This window comes from Rhipicephalus sanguineus, chromosome 3, assembly GCF_013339695.2.
Source record: "Rhipicephalus sanguineus isolate Rsan-2018 chromosome 3, BIME_Rsan_1.4, whole genome shotgun sequence".
Classification (NCBI taxonomy): Eukaryota; Metazoa; Arthropoda; class Arachnida; order Ixodida; family Ixodidae; genus Rhipicephalus; species Rhipicephalus sanguineus.
Genome location: NC_051178.1, coordinates 24,400,813 through 24,426,283, shown reverse-complemented (window position 1 = coordinate 24,426,283; position 25,471 = coordinate 24,400,813). Strand labels below are relative to the sequence as shown.

The window sequence follows — 25,471 nt, the reverse complement described above, 5'->3', positions numbered from 1 at the left end:
ACTACATGAACGATTGCGACAAGCCAAAGAGCACGCGGCCATGTATATCAGACTGACTCGAGAAAAACGCAAGAAGCACTGCGAGAAGTGCAGCAAGGACGTAACATTTAAAAGATAGCAATCGGTCCGCCTCAGTGTTCCACCGTCCAGTGTGAAATTGACTATATCTTACAATAGGCCCAAGAAAACAGTTAACAGAGTGTCTCCAGTGAATTACAACATCGAACTCGCAGGTAACATGGGAAGTAACATTGTGCACGCGGAAAAATCAAGACCCTATTTGAGCCCTGCTGCTTACATGGAGCAACCTCATGTTTCGGGCTAAATGACAGATGTGTTCCATGCAGTGTGAATTATTGCTAGTTACGTATTTACTTTGGCGTGCGTTTAAATGGAAAGCAAAACTTGCCTTTCGTAAATAGTTACGAATAGCACTGTTGTTTAAGTTATTTCACTTAGGCGTGACCTCTTTCCTTTTACATGCGAAGCATTGCATAGCGAACCGCGGGCACTCTGGCCGTTTCTATCAACGCATATATCTTCCTAGCCGCCTACGTCTGGACGCTCTCTTGGTCGTCTCCATAACTTATAATATACCAAAATTGGCATAGCAGGGGATCGGTGTATGACAAACACGATTCACTGGTCACGACATGATTAACGCAAAACGCCTGTCGCGTACGTCATGAAACCATTTCCCTCAGATACGTGTGGCACATATTCGCATACCACAGCTAATGTTATGCGGGTATGTGCACAGGTGATTCACAGCCAACATTGACGTAAGTGATGACCTCGTTTATGGAAACATGGAGACCTTGTGGTACATAGAGCGTGATGAACACGGCAACCTCGTGCGAGTATGTCTTGAATTTTCAACGTCCACGGTAGGCGCTGTCGTCTCAGCCAGGACGAAGCACATCACTACCGCACACTCCTCACTCGTTTTGAAATGGGTGCTAGTGGTAATGCGATTCATCACACCCACGATATACTCCAGAAAGTTATCTCGTGTAAGAGGACACAGTTTCTTCTTGCGTAGGCAAACGCTATAGCTATATATAACTCACAAAGGGTCACATATGCCCAGGTAGTCTACGGATACGATAAGCGCCAACCACTGAAGATGGTCTACGTAGCAATTTTCAGGGCTACCAGCCTCGAGGGCCTATGCCTCACAAGCGCAAAAGGTGACTTCAGATTCGGACATGTTGCCGGCTTTATCGACAGACAACATGACCCGTCTAGCAAACAAGCCTCTAGACACTGTCTCGGACCGTTCTACGACGGTAATTTCCTTGCTATAACCACAACAATTACCTCACGCTCGCCGCTCCCAACGTACATTCTGTGCACGCGCATGCGCACGACCTCGGAAGAGACGCTCTGCTCACAGAAACTGGCGTGTTAACACTTTCTGCAACCTGGAACGATGAGCCCACTGTGTCGTCCACAGCAAGACGCTTCATTGCATGTGTGGAGGCGTGGGCACATATGAGAACACGGCGATGCGCAACTTCAACGTAGGCCACATCCCACTTCGCCGGACGCCAGACACAGAACGCACACAGACAAGCAGCGGAATCGGCGAGGTTGTCGTTGCGCACATCCATTGCAATAACATTCCACTCGCCGCCATTTACCTGCGAACTCTCAGGAACCCGTTCCGCACATGCACACGAGTTCATGAAACGTGCATGCGTTCTCTATCCTAACGGACAAGTATTCGCCGCGAGATCGGGTTACAGGTGGCAGTACCATCGCCGTACTAGTGTGGATAGGCGGTTGTCGGCGCGTATACAAACGCACACAACAGCGCTTCGTTGTGAGCGATTTGACCCGATTTCCGGCAAACAAAATGCGTTGACTGCAGCTTTCTAGTAATGTGTGCGCTCTTCATTCCCGAATTAATGCACGAAGCGCGCCGAACGTTACTATTACTTGTGAGAGAAGCGCATTCTGCCAACGAACGGGTTGCTCGCCTTCGGCGACAGTCGGCGTTTTCACAATGAATGACGTTTTCTTGTTGTTTTATTTGTGCATGTTTAGCTTGTGTTCCACCTTCTACGCACTGCCGTAGCGCGACTGAATTAAGTATTCACTTCTTGTTCATCTGGATACCCCCCGACAAAAAGAAAACCCGTATTCCTGCACGATGAGTTTAAATAGCACTATGTGCACTGTGTGCTCAAATATGCATCCGCATTTCTTATTCAGTTCTCCATGAAATGTAGGACAGTTGATAGGTTTACTGAGGAAAGCCTGACAGCGCTTTAGCACTACGGAAACGTTTAACACGCACACGCTTGTTTTTATTCCAGTAACAGTACACAAAGGCGCTTTAGCACTACGGAAACGTTTAACACGCACACGCTTGTTTTTATTCCAGTAACAGTACACAAAGGTAAGTTTACAACACGGAACTTTCTTCAATTGATTACTTTCACGACAGTAATGGAACAAAGGCCCGGTTATTTCACGGGACCGAAGTACGTTTTTTCATGAGAATAATGTCCGCTGCCTTCCGTCAATCTACTATAACAACGCGACACAAGTGCTCAAGATAATGTAAAGAAAAAAGAAAGATGTGGCTTCGCGTGAAATTACTACGACATAAATGTAAAGTACGCCGTTTGGATTAATTTTGACCATCAGGGCTCTTTAACGCGTACCTTAATCTAAGTACACGGGTGTCTTTATATACATTTCGCCACAAGTTATAATTGCGCAAGGCAACCCAGTTTTGCGATTTTCGAGTCATTCCATATTCTGTTCTGTTTAGGGGACAATTTAAGTACCGAAGTGTCAGACGTGATTTCACAGAAATATTTCTCTGCAGTGGGACCAGGACCGCACACAAGTAATACTCGCCGCGTAACCTATAAACGACAGTCCCGAAGTTATACACCTTAACACAACGTGCAAGTGCATGACAGCATTTTTTTAACACCGAGCCGCTAAAAGACTATATTCACACGAGATTTAATACTTCTCATCTTTAGGACAACGCCAAGTGCACTTTGCAATGCGCTTGGACCACAGAGCGGCATCTACACTGATATGACTCTCGTGAACGGAGGGTACGACGACCACACACTGCACTCTCTGCAAGTGCACTCACTGATCTTATCACAGTACATATACAGCCGATCAAGGCCAAATGCTTCTTTGCATGGTGTTAGGCATACGTACGAGAGGTTAAAGTTTCACTAACGCAACGGAACAGGCCGCCTATTGAGGACCTGCGTGACGTACGCGCACATGCAAACAAAACGTGGCTAGCAGACGACGCATGGAGCAATCCACACTAGGCGCGGTTCAGCGAGAAGCCGCCAGGCGGCGACTCCGCTCGATCTCGCGGCCAATAGTCACAACATATCAGCTTACCGCGTTTGGTGTTTTATTGCGACAGCAATTATATGGACAGTCTCGGCTGAATTTTGCCGTCGCCACCGTCATGCACCATATATGTATATATATATATATATATATATATATATATATATATATATATATATATATATATATATATACATATATATACATATATATATATATAAAAGCACCAAAGAAAAATAATTCAGAGAAATGCTTCCGAAGCGCGGAATCGAACCAGGGGCCTCTTGCTCCGCAGCGAGTGGTGCTAACCACTACGCCACGAAACGCAGATCCTCCACGTGACTAACGGCGAGCGTTATATACACACCCTTTACCGCTGGACGGGCTCAGAGACGCTAGGCGCTTATAAGCGTTTCTTCATTACCATCGAGATGGCGTAGGAGCGCGGCGGGCGGATTTAAATGTCGTCGGCGAGCTCGCTCGCTTCTTCTTATATTTAAGAGGGAGAACCTTGCCCTTCCGCTGTCTGCTCGCGCGGTTTTCTCGTGCTGAGGGGAAGAGGGATGTTTCACGCTTTCACCGTGATGTCCGCGCTCATGTTACGGAGCGTACGAAAGTCACTCGAGCTCAAGGGATGCCGCTAAACGAACAAACAGAAGATCAGCGTGAACTATCAAGTGTCACAGCTCGACACTTGAAGCACTCCAGTTTCCTTCGCTGCTTTGGCCACCTTTGCAACAGGATAGCTGTTCAAACTGAGGTTATCCATTGGCGAGCCTCACTTCGTATAGCATTACTTTCTTGCTATCGCATTCATTGCTTCGCCCTTGCGGCGAAGCTGTGACTTTTTTAATACCCATCTTGCTGTTGGCATCGTTACGGAACTTTGAACAACTGGTTATGTAACACATGTGCGACTCTTGAACATGTGTGGGTATTCAATTTGCACATATCTTTAGCGTCATTTCGTAACGTTTCGCTCATTGCAAAAAATTACGCGACAGTCACCTTCCCACCACATTTTTACTGTCAGCCTATGTATTTCGCATTCTATTGAGTCCGGACGTTTAGTTTTAAAATCCGAGCATTTCGAGCCAACGGTCAAGCCATACCAGACGACACTCGGTACGTGTGTCGCGCCTTAATTGGTGCGAAGAAAACGAAAGAAGGCCGGCGCCGAGCTCACGCGTGTTCTTCGAAAGATAAAAAGGGAGAGACAGTTCCTTCCTGGTGTGCAATGTGTTTGGTTGTCTTCTACGCCGCCTCAGATTTTAGAGTGACTGACGTTCACAACGGCACGTCACACATAGATAGATAGATAGATAGATAGATAGATAGATAGATAGATAGATAGATAGATAGATAGATAGATAGATAGATAGATAGATAGATAGATAGATAGATAGATAGATAGATAGATAGATAGATAGATAGATAGATAGGTTCAAATAAAATGCCTTGGTTTCGCGTAAAATGCTTGGCATATAGAAGTCAATGTACCTCGATGTAGGTGCACGTTGAAGAACGCGAGGTGAAATTTAAATAGATGATTCCACGCCAAGCGTCCAAGGCACTTTCCCGACCATGTCCAATGTGCTCGAAAAAAAACCCTGCTCATTTGTCGCATTGAAAACAGTGAATTGCTTGAATATTTCGCAGATAAAACACTTTTTGGTTACGCGGGAGCTTTTCGAATTTCACAGAATATTCTCTCAGTGTTGTTTGTCAGAAAAATTATTTTTAGAGTATCGTTTCTTGTTTCAATACCAAATTTGGGTTATATATTAAGGAAATGCGTTCCTATAGGGAGTTCGAAGCCCAAAAATATTACTGCAATTTTAAATGCGAAGCATTTCTTAGCGAACTTCTGCGACTTTGAGCGTATCTATCTATCTAGCCGCCTACGACTTTGTGCTCTCCTAGTCGCTTGGTTAACCGAATGTACACCAAAATTGGCATGCCGTAACATGACTGTATGACGAACATAAGTGACAAGTCATAACATGAAAATCATGACACGCATGACATGTACAGCATGATTTACATGCCACGCTCATGGTGCGCTGGCGGCCGTTTCGCTAGGTTTATATACACCAAAATTGGTATCTTGCGACGTGACTGTGTAACGAACATAAATAACACGAGTTAACATGAAAATCATGACATGCATGTTATGTACAGCATGACTTACGTGCCACGCTCATGGGGCGCTGGCAGCCGTTTCGCTAGCTTGATCTACCCCGAAATTGGTATTGCGCGACGTGACTGTGTGACGAACATAAAAACACGAGTTAACATGAAAATCATAACACGCATGTCATGTACAGCATGACTTACGTGTCACGCTCATGGGGCGCTGGCGGCCATTTCGCTAGCTTGATCTATCCTGAAATTGGTATTGCGCGACGTGACTGTGTGACAAACATAAATAACACGAGTTAACATGAAAATCATTACACGCATGTCATGTACAGCATGACTTACGTGCCACGCTCATGGGGCGCTGGCGGCCGTTTCGCTAGCTTGATCTATCCTGAAATTGGTATTGCGCGACGTGACTGTGTGACAAACATAAATAACACGAGTTAACATGAAAATCATGACACGCATGTCATGTACAGCATGACTTACGTGCCACGCTCACGGGGCGCTGGCGGCCGTTTAGCTAGCTTGATCTACCCCGAAATTGGTATTGCGCGACGTGACTGTGTGACGAACATAAATATTAGGAGTTAACAAGAAAACCATGACACGCATTTTCCTCAATGACATACAAGACGATGTATGCAACTCTTTGCTGGCTGCTTCGCATTACATCGATTCCCACAATGCGTGGGATCTGCCGGCTTTTTTCACTCTTACGTTCCTCCAGCAAGTTTACCAAAATGTTCCATGTTCCCATTTTTCCCTTATAATATTGCGCAGTGAATGAATATCCGAGTAATTAAAACTTACTCTACAGAAGGTACATTTTGGTTTAAAATATTTTGAGGCCACTGACAATTCAAAATTTTACAAGAAAAATCTCAAATTCTCACGTTCTCCATTGACGGCTATGGGGAACTTCAACGAGGAAGCTGCCGTATGACCAAACGGGAAGATAGCCGTCAATGGGGAAGAGCAAAAATCATTTTCTTCCATAAACCGAAAATTGTAATGATAAAACTAACCATATAAAAAGAACTATTTATTTACATTACATTGAGGTACAAAACTGGTTTTTCATTGGAGCCCCACGTGGTGTAAATTGCGTCTCAATGTGGATCAAAATGATTTTCTCAAATTGATGATTTTTTCTCGTAAAATTTAGAAAGGTCACTGGCCTGAAAATATTTTTAACGCATAATATACCTTTTGTAGGGTAAGGTTTTATTACTCAGATATTCTAAGACAAGCGGAATATTGTAGAGAAAGAAAATGCAAATATGAAACATGATGGAGGCATATAAGACTAAAAAATTGCAGTAATAATACCGGGCTTCAAACTGCTTATGCGAATGCCTCTCATTAATATATAACCCTAATTTGGTATTGAAAGAAGACACGATACTGTCAGAATAATTTTTCTGACAGACAACACTAAGACGATATTCTGTGAAATTCGGAAGGCTCCCACGTAAGTAGAAAATTTTCCTCTGCGAAATATTGTAGCAGTTGACAGTTTTCAATGCAACAAATGAGCAGGATCTTTTCGAGTACACTTGAAGTTGCCGCAAAATGGCTGGGACGTTTTGCGTGGAATGACCCTATTTGGTATCCTCTAGTACTGCGTGCATTTACAATAAGTAGTATCATGGCTTCGGCGTGCCAAATACAGCAATTTGATTTACGGTCTTTTGTACGCAGCTGACCCTCCTTCGACAAAAAGCCCTTGCGACAGAAGGGAGGATGAGCAGGCGAGAACAATGGGAGACGGTAATGAGGCAGCAAGTGTGATTCCAGCAAGCGTAAGGCGGTACTTCGAGATGGGATCTGGCAGAGGCCAAACAGTTCGCGAAAACGAGCTGGCTTTCCAAAGGTGAGTTCATACCGGATCAATCAGCGGAGCTGTTTTTTTAGAGGCACTATTGACGCTCTTCTTTCTCTTTGAATCACTTCTGGTCCAGCACTTTATCATATATCATATTTATTTCAGACAACCAGTATACATAGTTGACTAGGGGATCGGCGTAAAAGCAAAGAAAGCCTGACAAAGCGCCGATCACCAGCGTACAAACACGAATAACCAGTCATACATGACATAATAAAAGTGAGCTTAGGGTGCAATCAAACATCGCGTTTTTTTCCGTAAATCAAGCCGTTAGCCGCAGAAATATGCTCATAATTATGAATAATTCTTCCTGTGTTCCGAATAATTCTTCATGTGTTCCGAATATTCAGACAAACTGTTGAAAAGAAATAAAACTGAGACGAAATCGAAGGCGCTGGCTCGACTTAACAGAAGTTATATTTGATACACATCGTATCGAAGCCTAAGTTTTCTTCAAATAAGAGCTCATTAACTGTCGCCATAATTAATCAGACTGATGGAGTGAGTACAATGAAAGAGGAGACGCTTCTCTTGTGGGCAGCTAGGATCGTTGCGGCACCTGGCGGGGCAGATCTCAACCACGAGCTTCTGTTTTTCTACGCGGCTTCGGAGATCAGCTTTGTAAGTGCGACGAAACACAAAATTCACCCGTGGAAATACACAACGGCACTCGCACGCCGAAGGGCGAGCGGTGCCGCCACCAGACACCTGAGTTAAGGATTAGGGGCGGCTCGAATATATATTGAGAATAAACATCCCAAATTCTCGTCAAGCTGCTCGAGCTTTTATTCCCGTAGTCCTCCTACCCAAACGTAATTAAGTGGATTGATTGATTTATTCACTGATTGAGTGATGGATTGATTCATTGAACAAATAATATGATTGGAGTGACGAATTGGCGCTGAATCATTTATTTTTGCTTTTTATTAGCTGGTCATTCGGAACATATAGAACCCTGCATAAACTGCTAAAAAGAGGTGCACGGCCCTCGTTTTTTTCACGACCGCCTAACTTCGTTTACAACAAAACAATGTGCTACATTCGTCTAAACTGTTAAACTCGTTTGCGACCCGATCTACTCGATAATGATACATCCGCCATATTGTTATCACAGATGTGACGGTATTTCAAGTGCTTGGTTCTGAGTGAAGGATGTTAATATTCAACTAGAAATCGCAGGTAATATTTGAATATGCAAATGCCACAATATTTTAGATATATTTGCTTGCATTGCTGCTCGATAGAAATTGCTGATATGTAGTCTAAGCAAATGCGAGTGCTTTCCTTACTATACGCGTTAGTGTTAACATCGTTTTCCCTAATTTCCCTATACTGTGCGTTATTCATCTACAGGTGCCTTAGGGCTCATATAACCCTTAAAGCGTTGTGTTAACAACGATTGAGAGATCTCTCGTCACCTTTTATTTTATGTCTTGCAGAGTAAAGAGCAGTACTTTATGAAGTGGAGCACTGTAGACGGGACAGGAAAGTAAGGCCGACCGGACGATGGCTCTCTGCCCGGCCTGTTGTGTTTTACTTTACGAAGTAGGCATCACCAATTCGCCCAAACTTTTACCCTTCTAGAATAAAATATACAGCAGTAAAGTGATGGCTGCAGCGAAACAGCGGGAAATTGTCGTAGCTGGGACATGTAAACATGCACTAAAAACGAACTATTTACATTCATTATTACAGCAGAGCTGTGACGCCCGAGGTTTGTCATGTGTTGTAGATAGAAAGTTATGATTATCATGAACCAGCACGCGCTCTCTTCGTCATCTTCCTCTTCGGCGTCGCTCTCAGAACACGTCCACCGATTTGTCCGGCGTGGGTTGCAATAACTCTGATGGACGAGAGAACGAGTACAGAGAGCCAGCAAAAAAGAAGAGAGAGGAACAGAAATTCTTGGCGAGGCGATATTCGAAACCGCGCACCCGCGATTATAAAGCAAGCGTCGTAACCACCCAGCCACCCAGGCACGCTAGCAGAGCATAGCGTACACCTTGTATACTGTAGTACAGTATATTATAGCAAGGGGGGTAGAAAAAGGAAGTGAGGGTGAGGAAAAGGAGGAGGGGAGAACGAGCAAAGAGAGAGCGATAGAGAAAGAAAGAAAGATATAGAAACAAAGCGAAATAGATAGAAAAAAAAAGGGACGAAAGAGAAAAGGAGATTGAAGACGAGAGAACGATTGCAGAAAGAGAGAGGGAGAGAGAAATAAAGTGAAGAAAGGGAGAAAAAGATAGAAAAACAGGAGAAAGAAATAGACAGAGAGAGAAACAGATAGAGGGAAACGAATTGAAAAAAAGGTAGAATAAAGAGACTAGCAAGGGCTGAGAAACAGAGGTGAGGGGGTGAAAAACTAACCGAGCCAGCACCAGCTACGTGCCCACTAGCTGTGCTGTGATCCAGCCTTGCGCAACATACTGCAAGCTGTGCAAAATTTTTTATCGGAAATTCTGTAGTGGTGAGCGTGCTGTTTATATCTTCCTCACATCTGGCACTGCATCAGGGCAGCACGACCTGTATCAGGACGCACCTATTTGGAGCTGGCAGTAGTTGCGTAATACAATGTGTCATCCATTTAAGTCGGGCGCTTTTTTTCACGTTTATTATTATATTGTTTTCGCCGTAGTTTTTACAGGATCTGACGTGTACCATCGTGCATACAGTTGTTAGAAATGCAAGACAGAAAAGGCGCTTTTATTATGTTGGGCACATATTAGCATACATGCGATAGAAATAGTCGTGTCGTCTATTTCACGGCGACGGTGTTGATAATGAAGTTTTATTCTATAAAACGGACAGTGGCACAACACCAGCACTTAGGTTGTTTCAAACATTCTCGTGATCAAACTACTTCATCATCTTCCAACGTGTGGGATATATCAGCGGCATCTGCGTCTATCCAGTATGTATGCTCAACAGCACACATATTTTATTCAACTTCCATCACACTCGATAAAACATAGCATGCCAGTGCGTCATTCTGACCTGATGGATTTCCCAGCGATATGCTTGCTCGTTTTTCCACGCACGCGCAGCTCTGAACACAAGTACTTGCGCGATGACGTCGTGACAGTGCGATGGTGGTGGTGCTCTTCCACTCTGTTGCTGCGCGACTTCACGTCGTTTCTAAGCTGTTAAAGGCGTCCCAAGAACAGGCACTGCATCTGCAGGCCGGGGCTCGATCTCTCGCGGCGACTGTGCAGCATGCATATGATGAAGGGGCTTGTACGCTAAGCCCCTCATGCTACGGCTATAGGTGCGTGACTGTTTTGGAAATGCGCCAGGAAGCAAAAAGCAACAATATCGTCAATGTAATAAATGCACACCACCCCTTGCATCATTCAGTTAATAAAGCGAATCCGCCTCTAGCCATAGCTCAAGAAGCATCATTTATTACGATTGTTGGGGTTTAAGATACTCTATGCCGAGTCCCTTGCTGGCCTAATGAAGTCCTCCATGTGCTTTTCACCTTCCGTTATGATCGGTTGATTCAGATACTTAGCCTTTGGGGGTGAAGTGAGGTGGCCGTTTGGGAGAGGAGGTGAGAGCGAGAGACCACATTCAGGGTTGCCGTTGGTGGCTACGTTGCAACAAATTGGACACTGTCCGGCCCCGCTATGGCGACGAAAATTTTCGGTTGGCTCCATGGCTACTTCCTGGCTACGTTGAACTTCTATTTCGACACATTTAGTAGCCAATTGTTTTATTACTGAGAAATCAAATAACGAGCAGCCTTAAAAACTACCAATTATTTCTAAGCGTTTGTGTCGTGTCTGAATACCCGCGCATGACCTCCCCGTACCAGTAGGCTGGTCGAGGTACCCCATCGCAATGCGTGACGCACCAGTAAAGACGGAGCGGCGAAGTGGCGTGTATGTTGGCAATCAATGGATCGCACGTTGCTCACGCTGAAGCTAGATTGTAATGGTGATGCAGAACGAGTGTTCTCGTTTGTACTTGACAAAAACAGATGTGCAACAGAATGAAAGCATGTAAGGATGCGCTTGTTGGTGGTGATACGTGGCGCACAAAAAAAAAAGAAGACACGGACAAAGAAAGTGACGACAGGAACAAAATGAAGCTGGAATGTTCGTCTTCAACCGGATTTCACCACTTAAAGCCTGACTGGTATTATGATAACTCTATTAACCAGTTTCGTTCTGCAGTTTCAGGGAAAGACTACTTGAACCTTTAATGTTCCTACTGACTTGTTGACTGAAATGTGTCATAGCTACTCTCTGACTCTGGCAAGTACTCCATGTATTCTGCATAAACTACACGGTGGTCCAACGTTTAATAACAATAAATTTGATTTAATTGCTGCGTCCAATTGATGAAAAATGTCGGAAACTACAAGGTTATGCCTGTCAACCGAAGCACTCACAGTCGGCTTATTTACGTGTGGAACAGCAGCCACCGCGGCCGGGATTCGATCCCGCGACCTTCGGGTCAGCAGTGGAACGCCATAACCACTAGACCACCGTGGCGGGGCAACATATTTCATAGACTATAAGGCCGTGATATTCTTCACGACATATATATTCTAACACCACCATATATCTTCCATTTTTATTGGCTGCGTTTTGTTCTCTTTTTGTGCGTACATTAAGCCAATGCCCTCTGTAATGCCCATGTCTTTTAGGGTGAATCAGTTGTAGCTAATAAATAAATAATATATTCACTTATATTCAAATTACCTGTGGCTTGTAGAATGAGCAAAATAAAGAAATATTTGCTTTTATTTTTATGTTTTCGCTCATTGGATGGACGTTACTCATCATTGCTCATTGAATGGATGCGCTGGATGTCCCTGGTGATGCCACGTACCGGATGTTGTCGAGCCGACTTGGATTCAACCTCATCAGCATTGGGCCTTGACTGCGGTTTAATTTGATACCGATCCTGGGAAAGTTTATGGCGCCCCCTTAGTAATTTCTGAAAGCATTGTGGCATTCAATGACGTTCTCAATCGTCCACTTAACAGTTGCCGAATTTTCGGAAAAACTCTTAACGATCATCCTAAAGTGACTAAGTACCGGACAGGCTAAGATTCACAGGAATTGGTGATAAGGATAACAACCAATTAAACCTACGATGAAATCTCCTTCACTAGAAAAACATGAAATACATTTAATAAAGATGCCTCTATGTCATAAAAAAAGCTTTAAAAAAAGTCACAGTTTCGCCGCAAGGCGAAGCAATGAATGTGATAGCAAGAAATCAAAATGTCACTCGAAGAACCAGAAGCAGCTCGATACTTGCAGCGTGCCGCTGCAGCACAAATAAGGACGCCCTAAATGAACGCAGAGGCATGCACAGGGCAAGCGTGAACTAACAACTGTTACAGTTGTTATGCCTATGTGTTTGACCAACACGTTGCAAGTGTCGACAACGAAGAATCAGACGCTTGCTTGCTTGCCCTTAATTCTTGGCTCTTACCCACTACGGGGGATTGGCCATGAGACCGGCGGTTAATATAAGTGGGGAAATTTAGAATTTAGAGGGAGGAGGAGGAGGAATAAATTTAAACGCTCTTAGATATTTCTTCTTCTATTAAACTGCGGCCCGCCGAGTGACCCTCTGCGTCTCCTAACACAGGGGGCGTCTGATGCAAAGTGTGCCCGGTGTTCCTTATCTTTTTTTTAAAGACGATAGTCTTTCTTGGGGAACTTAAACGCAGAAATTTTGTTCTGTCTTTCTGTTTGTCGGCACGTCACTCGATTCAGCCACACGGCCAAAGTTGAACCACTTGCCCAAGCGCCAGCCATCTTGAACGGCTTACTAGGTTCATACTTGTGTACATTGTTGATCAAAAAGCAAACATTATGCATATCTGAGGCGCAAAATCACTAGGTATGTATTAGGTGGTGTATTCCTTTAATAGAAAATACATAGATACGTAATTCTAGAGACCCCAGTTTCTTAAGCTGCGCTGAAAATGCCACTGCGCTGAAACTTGCCTTCCTCCGTGCCCTCTGCACGAGCTCATTGTCGTGTTTCGGTTTCGGTTCCGTATTGCACTGTACGGATGCCATCGGCCGCCGCTCTGGCATTCCTGTTTTATCCAGGCGACGTGTAAATAAAAAGTGTGTGGAGAGTACTCGTTGAGTGCAGACATTTCTTCTGCTTCGGCGCTTCCCGCCAAACCGTGTGTTCGGGCTGGCTGGCGTCCCCGCCGGTCGCGTTGGTCACTGCAGGTGTTCGCCTGCCGCTGCGCCGGGACTACCAGCCCGCAACACAGCACTCATGTTTCCCGACGTATTGCCAGATGGCGTCCATATCTCACGCAGCGCCTCTTCTATCGTCTTTAGACGACATTTGCAGCGAAGCACGCAGATACGCGGCCATTTTTTTTTTTACTCATGATTCTCTCCGGAGCTTCGCCCCACTCATCATCATTCACAACGTGGATATGCTGTGATTTTGTTTTCCTTCCCCATCCCGAGTGGGTACAGAAAATGGCCACTTTGTCGTGCGCGTCTCAAGGGCAGTATTAGAAATGAAAGAAAATTAGAAGCGCTGCATCTGCAAGTGTCGACAATTAAGAATCAGACGCCCTTAGATATTTCTTTTTCTTTTAAACTGTGGCGCGTGGAGTTACCCCCTGCGTCTCCAGCCACACGGGGCCGTCTGATGCAAGGTGTTCCCGGTGTCCATTCTTTTAAATGCGAATGCATTTCTTAGTCGGGCTATGTGAGGCATCCGGCGTTATCCGCGCGCCTCTCCGCTCTCACTCCCTCTCCCATAGCAACAGCTGCGGGCGCGCGCGAGGGTAGGTGCAGTTATAATTATTCTAGTACACTATAGGTGCAGTTAAGGTCCCTTAGGTGCAGTGCTTCGCCGCTCCCTCTCTCGCCGTTCGCTCTCTCTCCTCCCTGCGCCAGCGCCTCAATGCAGTGCGTTTGAAACGCGTTTGTAGCGTTTGTGCTGCCTTGGCACAGCCTGAAAACAGCACGTTCGAGACGCGTTTGTGCTGCATTGAAGGCGGTGGAACCATCCCTGAGGTGATTACGAACGCACGTAGGAAGCGTTCGTTGAAAGAGGCACCCAAAAGGGAGACACTTGAGCGCGTCGATGTGTCCAGCTTTACGTCATTAAAATTACTAGGCCGTGTACTCTCGGCGCAAGAAATGCATTCGCATTTGCTCACGATTCTCTTCGGGGAGGTGGGGGCATTTTTTAGGGGCGAAGCTCCTTAAGGCGGCACCCGCTCGTCCCTCGTAGTAGTGCGTAACCAGTGGTAAGGCTAGTACCAGATCTTGACCTCCAAGGTGGTGCCGGTGGGATATTTTTCCTGTGCGTTGTTGAACAATAAAAAATTCGCAGCGTGCGCGTTAACTAAAAGCCGAATTCTTCTGTCTCTCATTCCCCATTAGCAGCCATTGGCATGTTCCAGTAGGAAACGTTAGTAGAAGTAGAAGTGTAAGTGTTAGCTAAAAGCCGACTTCTTCTGTCTCTCATTCCAATTAGCAGCCATTGTTTATCTCCAAGGTAGTGCCTGGTGAGATTTCTCTTGTGCGTGATTAAACAATAAAAATTTTGTTCAAAACGCCGTTCATTGATGAAATAAACCAACGAAAGACGCCAGATGTTTTGTAAAAGCAAAACGAAAGAACGCCAGATGTTTCTAAAGCAAAACGAAAAGACGCCAGCTGCTTAACGAAAGACGCCAGATGTTTTCTAAAGCAATGGTTTTCTAAACAATGAAAATTCACAGCGTACATGTAAAATTAAAGTGAGCTGCAAGTCGTCATAACTCATCGAACCTTTAGTATAAACGCGCCCGATCTCACGTCGGTGATGATGTACTGGGCAGAATTCACGGAAGATTCACGGTTTACCGATGAACCTCCGCAGCTTCGCCCACTCATCATCATTCACTCCGTGGATATGCTGTGATTTTTTTATCCTTCCACATCATGAGTGGGTACGGAAAAGGGCCACTTAGTGCTGCGCGACTCACGGGTAGTTTTCAAACTGAAAGAAAATTATGAGCGTTGCGTGATAGAAAACACGCCCACGCTCCTCCGAGATTTGCCTACCACAAGCGGTACGTGGTGTATATAAATAGCTCGCCGTCATTTCGCCGGCGCATACATGGCGTGTGGCTGAGTTGTCTAACGCAGCAAGCTGAGGTGCCAGTGGTTGCTGGTTCGAATCCGCGGCGGGTACTTCAGAAATATCTCTGGTGCTTCTTCTTCCAGAAGACTAAAACTTCAGATGGACAGGAGGGCGATTCCATAGAGAGATAATCAGAGAGCTCATCTTTTGTAACTGCTACATTCTCACCACTGTCGCTCCACTCGCTGAACAACTGCAAGCATTGCTTTTTTGTGGCAGGTTCTTCCTCACTATTCCCGCTCATTCTCTACATTTCGGGCTTGAGTCGGGCTTTGCGCCGGGCCCGAGCCCGGCCCGATAAAACCCCAAGTAGCCCGAGCCCGGCCCGGGCCCGAGGTGAAAATACGTCGGCCCGCCCGAGCCCGGCCCGCGGGCCGGGTCGGGCTCGGGCTTTCAGGCTACCCGGAGCCCGTGCACACCTCTACCAGGTAGTACTGCGTCACGAACCCCGCCGGCGTAGAAGGTGCTTCAGAAAAATGCCCTATACAGTCATCCTGTCAGGGCATTTGCGTAACGAGCGAGTGGGTAAAAGCTGCCAACCCACTAAAATGAGCTGAGATATAATTCATCGCGATTAGCATCCACAAAGCGCGCAGCTACCTAGGTGCGCATTGTCGCTTTGTAGGCGCGCAGTGAGAGTCTCAGTCCCTCACAGCATCCTTGAGGTGTCCACCGAGGAGCCAATCATGGCAAGAGAACAAAAAGACGATGCGAACGGGGGACGATGATGCTATTGCGTTGCACTTTTAAACGCCAAGGTTATGCGCCCTGCGAACGTGTTCTCACGACGTGCTCCTCGACTGCAGGTGGCGATTCTTGCCTAGGGTGCTGAGGGGCGTATCGCAGAGGCGTTTGCAGACGCGTGTCCTCGGCAAGTCGGTGTTCATGCCAGTGTGCGTCGCTCCAACCGCTCTGCACAAGCTGGTGAATGCAGAAGGAGAACTCGCCACGGCCAGAGGTGATCGTTCCGTTTCTTTGCATAAGACAAGAGCACTGCACACGCCTTTCGCGGTTTACTACAAGGTGTGAATGAGTAATTGTTCATGCCGAAAAGAAAGAGTAGCACCCTCAAGTAAGCCTTGAAATTAGTTATAGTCTAGGTCTCAAAGCCATCGTGGCCAAGCTGTGTACTACTCATATATGTCATTACGCACCTTGAAATGTTGCTATGGGGTAGCGACCAGTTGAGACAAAGGAAATGAAGTCGGAATTGGTATGCAGCAGTAGCATAGAATGGTTATCAAGCATGTACAATTTCATCAATTTATACGTTTCATATCACTAGGGCTCCGTGTTTTCGGAGTTTATTATTCTTGAAATTCGGAGGGTGCTTTTCGGAGTTTTTTATTTTTTTTTAGGAAATTCGGCGATTATCGGAGTTCATTTCGTGTAAATCTGCAATTCTCCGGAATTCGGTGCTTAATTTTGCATTGTAAGTTGTTACAATGTGTTCTTAATAACTTTATTTCTAATGACAATGTGTTGCGTTGTTGCTGATGATCCTCTTCTCCATGCTTTTATTTTTTCTTTCAATTGCTGTTTATTTACCCTGTTAATGACGGTGTTGATGTGCTCTGCCGTAAACGCTCCAAAGTGTAAATTCGGGGGGCCGGAGCTCGTCAAGCTGCTTCTTAGCTTTTTACTCCCAGCATCCATCACCATCTGTATGAAAAATAAAGGACCTAATATTAATATTATTCTCAATACTCTGAAGTCTTAGATAAAATGATATCTGAACAGGAAAACATGCGAACACATTAAGTGTATTTTAGATGTCTGGAAGGTTTGAACGCTCAAACACATATACACCTTAGCACAAATACTTGAATACTTAACACCGACGTTTGTTCGTATTACAACCTTAATGTTGTAATACACACAAGCACACTTTACGAGTTTTCTGCCGCTGATGGAGGTGCGCTCCTTTCGAAATATGATCCTCAGCTTTGAAAATGTTCTTTGAAATTCTAAATGCCCTTTTAAAAGCGGAGTTTATTGGATAAATCCGAATTGTGAAAAATTTTACCGGCGAGCGTTTATCGATTATTTTCTCAGATTTATCCGAAAACGCGAAGCCTTAGATATCACGTATAATGAAAACGTCAACGAATCAATTTCTAAGAGGAAAACGCATGTAAGTTAAAGGGTTAAGAAAGGGAAATTGGCAACCAGCCGTTTATAGCCCGAATCCGCAAAGAAGTACATACGGATTTCTCAGAAAGGAAACTTCTTAGTAGCGGAAAAATTCGTCCTGGTCGAGGGATCGTACTCGGGACCAATGTTTTTGCGGGGCAGTCGCTCTACCAATTGGACTAACGAGGAAGCTAGCAACTGGCAGCGCGAGGGCAAATTCACCGACAACTCGAAGCACATGGACACATCGTACTGAAAATCAGTTCTGCGGAATCCCGCACGGTGCCGCAAGGGTTAAGAAAGGGAAATTTACAGCTGGGAAATTGACAGCTAACCGTGTGTAGCGCGAAGCCACAAGAAATCATTGGGAATTTTTTTGTGGCTGCGTGCTACAAACGGGCATGAAAGCCAAAGCCCCAGGAAAGCCTCCAATGAAGAGCACTCGAAATGAAATTGCATCTGTGCGTGCATCTTTTGTTGCGGAATATTGTTACGCTGAATGACGAGTGTTTAGATCCTGAAGCATGCGCGCGACTATTGGCTTTGCTTACTATAGCGTACACAAACATATTTATTTGGGATGCATACTAATCTTCTCATCGCCGAAGTTTATAGGGCTACCGGCCGCCCGTCGTGTACATACAAGTGAAGACAATTCTGTACACACTAAACTCTGAGTTGTAGTAACGTCTTTTCAACGAGTATTTAGGAATAACGAACTTCTAGAAAACGTCCGGTTGTTTTCATACGCATTCTATTCAAAACTTTTTTACTTAAACGAATTTATGAGCAGCGAATATTTCAGTTAAAGGAACTTGATCAGCGGACCCGGCCTCATTTTTCAAATCAGTTAAAGAAGCTCTACGTTCTGCAGCGCTGACGTATATTGGAACCGTATATTAATTTCTGAAATTTTTCACGTTTTGTTTTATATTCCTACTGAGTTATATTTTACTTATGTTGCGCAACTTCTCATTGTAACATGTAACCCACATCACATGGTAATGCCTTCTTTGGCCTTGAGGGTACGATAAAGAAAATGAAATTAAAGCATTGCTGAAAGCCAGGCCTCAATTGATGCTTGTGAATCTTTGCAAAGAAAATGCGCTTATAATGCTTTTTACCGCGCAGCAAAAAAACGTTAATGGAGTTTATATTCTATTCGAGTGATGCATCCTGGTTATTTTCTGAACACGCAGCTTGCGCTCGAGCCAACACCGTGATGGTGCTGAGTATCTTCAGCACAGTGAGCATGGAAGACGTGCGGAAGGCGGCTCCCAACTGCTCGCTGTGGCTACAGGTAATTGTTGTAATGAAACCGCAACATTCGCGATGCACAATAAAGATATGGAAAAAAACGTTGGCTCTTTTTGGATGATGTCTAATATTGGCCTAATCGTTCTATTGACGTGATTAGCTATTACATGTAAATTGCGAAACACAAGCGATACGAATAGTTATCTCGAATAGCATTCGCCAAGTCCAGGACATTGGTACGTTTCGAAGGGGATATTGTATGTGCTGGATCAATGTCGAAGTAGTAATGGAATAATTAAAAATACGCCAGGCCTGCGCGGATAGCGCAGCACAGTCACAGTGAAAGCTGGAAGAGCGGCATTTCTAGAGCCCGTTATAAACTCTTGTGGGTACTAATAAAAGTATCATATAAGCAGCGCTAAAAGACGTAGACGAAGAATAAACAAGCACACAGGACAAGCGCTGACTCGCAGCTGAAAAATTTATTTGGAAAGAACATCGAAGAAAACAACAAGAAAAACAACGAAAAACGTGTGCACAACAGCGTGTCAAACAGCAGAAAACGCTAATCTAGTTACTAACATAGGCATCACTTTACAGTACATGTGCCAAGTAGATAATCAAACTCTTTTGCTGTCAATGACAGTGATGGCTGACTGACGCATGCGTCTCCCATTCTTTTGATGTGGAATGCCTCTATCACCTCTCGAGTAATCTTGCATTTGTGTGATGACACGACCGAAAACACTGGTGAACAGCCACACGTGCAACAGTGCGACGCGAGATGTGAAACATTCGATTTGTTTAGTGACTGGTTGTGTTCCTTTAAGCACACGTTAAGGCATCTGCTGGTTTGCCCAACGTATGAATCCCCACAAGTGAGGGGTATCTGGTAGAAGACCTCACACTTACACGGCACATATGTAGGCTTTACATGGTTTGTTCCACAACCTTCATTATTAACATCATTCTGCTCTATTTTTTTCCTAACGAGAGGACAAATTGCGGAAAATTTGTTAGGAGCAGAAAACACAGTTCTAACCCCGTACCTATTGCCGACATTACTCAAGCCATGGGAAAGTTTGTGTACAAAAGGCAACACTGTTACCTTATCGTATCTGTGCTTGTCATCGCATTTCTTGGAAAGATTCCGGCCCTTCACCCATCTCAAGAGCCTCTCGCTGCGACTTGATAGCACACAGTTCGGATAACCCGCTTGTAGAAGCCTCTGAATTTGTGTAGAAAAACTACGCTTTATCCCATGTTCACAAGACTTCCGCAGAGCCGATTTTAAGGAGGAGTAAGCTATTCCATTCTTTATCACTTTTGAGTGTCTAGACGCAAACTGAAGTATCGGTTTCCACAATCTTGGAAGATATTGCCAACAAACATGGTTCTCCTCACATGAAAGGCACAAATCTAAAAACTGTAATATACTGTTCTTAATCAGCTCAAGCGTGGACTTCAATCCATTGCCATATCGACGGAAAACTTTCAAGATATCAGCTGCCCGTCTACTATAGTTATGCAAGGAAAAAACACTATGTAGTCCTTTACATATCGGAAAACGGAACCAGCCAAATCTTTGAGGTTATCCTGAAGTCCTCGGTCAAGTAGGCTTAGGTATATGTCACTTAACAAAGGGGTTACTCTAGAGCCGATGAATATACCCGTTTTTTGCACGTACAACCCATCATTCCATTTGACAAAAGTGTTGTTAAGATAAAATATCAACAACTCAAGAAATGCTTCTAAACTCATCAGAAATTTCAGAAAAAGGAACTTGGCAGTATAAGGTGTCGTCTTTTCTACAGAAAGCACTCTCAACGATGTGTCTCAATGACCCGTACCTAGTGAACAATTATGAGGAAGTAGTAAAATTTTCATCTAACAACAACCCAAGAAATTTCAGGGCAATTAGTATTGATGTCGAAGATCTCTTTTATTCGCTCGAACAAGGTGAACTAATGCGCAGCGTCAAGGAAGTAGTTACGGAATACAATGACGAGTTATAATTTACGCAGCGTTGTGGGATGAGTTTAGAAGCATTTCTTGAGTTGTCGATGTTTTATCTTATCAACAGTTTTGTCAAATAGGATGATGGGTTGTAGGTGCAAAAAACGGGTATACGCATCGGCTCGAGAGTAGCCCCTGTGTTAAGCGACGTGTACCTAAACCGAGTTGACCGAGTACTTCAGGATAACCTCAAAGATTTGGCTGGTTCTGTTTTCCGATATGTAGACGACTACATAGTGTTTTTCCTTGCATTAACTATAGTAGAAGGGCAGCCGATATCTTGAAAGTTTTCCGTCAATATGGCAATGGATTGAAGTTCACGCTTGCGCTGATTAAGAATGGTATATTACAGTTTTTAGATTTGTGCATTTTGTTGGAACTTCGTCTTCATCAAGCAGACACCGTTTATCATCATCGTGACTGCTCCTCTCGAGCTGCCGCTCGCTCGAGGGCACCAAGCCATCTTTTCTTTCTTCATGTTCCATTAAAGTGTTCGTTCGGACGTGCCGTCTATTCTTCTAAACGACAGTCTGGTAGCCGGCGGACCTTGAGGTTCAACACATGGTGCCGAAACCCAGCGGGATCTTCCGAACGACGCCTCATCGATTCAAGGTGTCGCTTTGCGACCCCTGAGCCTTCGGCGAAGAGTTCCCGGCTGCCGACTGATCCATGGAACGGCTACTCCGACGACGCAAGTGCTTGCGCTCGCAACTGGATGGCATCGTCCAAGAAGCGGAAGGCCTCCTACGAGAAGAAGAGCTGTCGTCATCACAGGTCAGCGTTTCAATTGACCGAATCAACGCGATCTACGCACAGATAACTGAGATCGATGAAAGCCTAATAGACGAGACGCCTGACGAGCTGATCGAGGCAGAGATTACAGACGCGAGCAATTATGGGGACAAGATTGTCACATGGACGGCAAAGCTTCGCTTTGCGATTCTGAACAACCAGTCGTCTCAAGCCTCGCGCCCGACGACGAGCCAAGCCTTGACGACGACGAGCCAAGCTTCCGTCAGTTTCAGGTCGAGACTGCCGCAAGCAGAACTGCAGAAATTCGACGGCAACCGACAAAAATGGCATCGATTTTGGATGCAGGTCTCGACGGCAGTGCACAACAACGACGACCTCAGCGCTGCCGAGAAATTCAACTACTTGAGCACGCTTGTCACTGGAACTGCCGCTGCAGCCATTTCCGGACTCCAGGCAACGGGAGAGTGCTATGAAGACGCAATAGGTATCCTCAAGAAACGCTTCGGGGACGAGAGGATTATCGTTCGGGAACATCTCCGAAGCCTCTTAGATCTCAGGCCAGTCTTGTCGTCTTCTAGCACTACCGAACTTTGAGACATCTACGACGAAGTACAAGTACATGTGAGGAGTCTCAAAGCGCTCGGAACAAGCCCCAATACATACTGCTCCATGCTACGGGAGATTCTCTTGCGAGTCATACCATCCGACTTGGTGCTCAAGTATCATGAACTTCACAAGCCGACGACAACTGCGGTATCAACGATGCAAGCGCAAAGGTACCCACAGGACAGAACGACCGAAATCGAGAAAGAGCTGCAAGACCTTATGAACTTCCTCGAACATCAGCTTCATTGCAGAGAAACTCTGGCGGCGTGTGCGTCCCCAAGAAGACCTGAAATCCGTAATCCAACTGGAGAGATGCCGCGACGAGTTGGGCACCGCACCATGTCGTCAGCAACGTCTCTGCAATGTGTGCTGGGGAAGCCTGATACATGTCTATTTTGTAAGTCGACGAAGCATCGTGCCGAAGTCTGCGACGACGAAACGAATTTGGCAGTGAAGAAGCAGATTCTCGCCAAGGCCGGGCGATGCTTTCGTTGTCTCAAGCAAGGTCACATGGCAAGAGACTGCAGGGGACGACAAAAATGCGACAGATGCTCTCGACGAGATGTAACATCCATGTGTGACCCGGACTTCCGGAAGAAGGCAAACGAGGGTTCTGCGACAGCAGTCAATCTCCTCTCGGAACAAGCGAGCCCTCTTATATTATTACAGTCCTTGACAGCCAAGATAGCAGGCACGATGTCTTCAAGGTACTACAGCACTCTTCGACGGAGGGAGCCAGCGGAGCTTCATCACCATCGAAGCATCTCGCCAACTTCGCTGCCAGCTGTTGCAAGAAGAAACGGTGACAGTTGGAGTTTTCGGAGGTCACAAGACGCAGAAAACAATGAGAAAAGTCCGTGTCAGCAATTTCGAAGAGGCCACGAAGGATCCGATTGTAATCGACGCTTTAGAAGTAGAGGACATCTGTAGCGAGCACATTCCAATTCCAAGCGAAGAAGTCACAAAGAAGATGGAGCAAACTGCATTGGACACGCGAGCCCTTTGTCTAAAAGGAGAAAACGAAAACTCCATTTCCTTGCTCGTGGGGTCCGACTACTACTGGCGTTTTGTGACCGGTGACGTGAGAAGCGTGTGCAACAGATGGAAAGATCTAAAGGCTGTGCACACTAAACTAGGACGGACTGTGCAAGGGCCAATTCCTTTGCCAAGCAACAGAACTCATTCTTCTACAGTCAATGTACTTCAGACATGCGTAGAAGAGGACTGTGCTTCTGACGCTCTCACAGATAATTGGTATCCAGAAAGTTTACTTGGTGGAGCTGATGAAGAAACTGTGTTGGACAACAAACTGAGGACACATCGAGCATTGAACAAGAAAGACCTACGTCGGGAACCGGGTGGCGAAAATCCACAAGCCAACGTAGCCTTCGTGCGGCGCTTCCACCGAGGCAAAGAAAATCCGAGAGACTTACAGACAAGAGTCATATCAGCAGAGAAGCTACAGCAGAGAGGACCGCGGTGGCAGGAATCAAAATGGATCGGGGATTCTTCGAGGTGGCCAGAAGACTCTGGTCAAGACATGCGAGCAGAAGTTCCAGATTATGCCGCCACGACATTGACTCATGCTGTCAGCCCGAAACCACCATTAGGACGACTAATTGACACCGAGTGGTTCAGTTCTCGTATGAATGTTCTACGATTAACCTCGTTCTTAATGAGATGCAAGAGAAAGCTGACAAGAGAGCCGACTTCATCACAGGGGCTTTTGATTGAACTTCATGAGACTGAATTATCCCCGCTACATCTCAGACTAAGGACACCTCGTCGACAACCTGATGTGCCTTCAAGAAAGGCCTATTCATACGATGACCCCGGTTAAGTTCATGTCGACAAGGGCAGACAAGTTTGTGTAAAAGGTCTGCTCCTCTTCCATTCTTCTGCCGGGCGGAGCCATAGTCAACCGCCCTGTTCAGCTGCTATACCCATTCTTAGTCGATTAACGCCATCTGCTGGGCGCGGGAAGATGTTGGAACTTCGTCTTCATCAAGCAGACGCCGTTTATCATCATCGTGACTGCTCCTCTCGAGCTGCCGCTCGCTCGAGGGCACCAAGCCATCTTTTCTTTCTTCATGTTCCATTAAAGTGTTCGTTCGGACGTGCCGTCTATTCTTCTAAACGACAGTCTGGTAGCCGGCGGACCTTGAGGTCCAACACACCTTTCATTTGAGGAGAACCATGTTTGTTGGCAATATCTTCCAAGTTCGCGGAAACCGATACTTCCGTTTTCGTCTAGACACTCAAAAGTAATAAAGAAAGGAATAGCTTCATCATCATCATCATCAGCCAGTCTACGCCCACTGCAGGGCAAAGGCCTCTCCCATGTTCCGCCAATAAACCCGGTCCTGTGCTTTCTGCTGCCACGTTATACCTACAAACTTCTTAATGTCATCTACCCACCTAATTTTCTCTCTCCCCCTCACGCGCTTGCCATCTCTTGGAATCCAGTCAGTTACCCCTAATGACCACCGGTTATCCTGCCGACGTGCTACGTGCCCGGCCCATATCCATTTCTTCTTCTTAATTTCAACTATGATGTCCTTAACCCCCGTTTGTTCCCTGACCCACTCTGCTCTCTTCCTGTGTTACTCCGCTTACTCCGCCTTAAAATCGGCTCTGCGGAAGTGTTGTGAACATGGGATAGAGCGTAGTTTTCTTACACAAATTCAGAGGCTTCTACAAGCGGGTTATCCGAACTGTGTGCTATCAAGTTGCAGCGAGAGGCTATTGAGATGGGTGAAGGGCCAGAATCGTTCCAAGAAATGCGATGACAAGCAGAGATACGATAAGGTAACAGTGTTGCCTTATGTACACAAACTTTCCCATGGCTTGAGTAATGTCGGCAATAGGTACGGGGTTACAACAGTGTTTTCTGCTCCTAACAAATTTTCTGCAATTTGTCCTATCGTTAAGAAAAAAATACAGCAGAATGATGTTAATAATGAAGGTTGTAGAACAAACTATCTAAAGCCTACATATGTGCCGTGTAAGTGTGGGGTCGTCTACCAGAAACCCCTCACTTGTGGGAATTCGTACGTGGGGCAAAACAGCCTTAACGTGCGCCTAAAGGAACACAACCAGTCACTGAACAAATCGAATGTTTCACATCGCGCATCACACTGCTGCACGTGTGGCTGTTCACCTGTGTTTTCAGACACGAAGATCTTGTCATCACACAAATGCAAGATT

At 45.4% G+C, this 25,471-nt stretch overlaps 1 protein-coding gene across 1 annotated transcript in view; it reads left to right on the top strand.

Annotated features, from left to right (window-relative positions):
• LOC119385325 (2-Hydroxyacid oxidase 1-like) overlaps nucleotides 1–25,471 on the top strand; it is a 167,955-nt gene that overhangs the window by 80,262 nt on the left and 62,222 nt on the right. Inside the window, exons 3-4 of the mRNA XM_037652789.2 lie at nucleotides 16,306–16,457; nucleotides 18,832–18,932. Of these exons, the coding sequence (XP_037508717.2) occupies nucleotides 16,306–16,457; nucleotides 18,832–18,932 (253 nt within the window). The remainder of the gene's footprint in view (nucleotides 1–16,305; nucleotides 16,458–18,831; nucleotides 18,933–25,471) is intronic.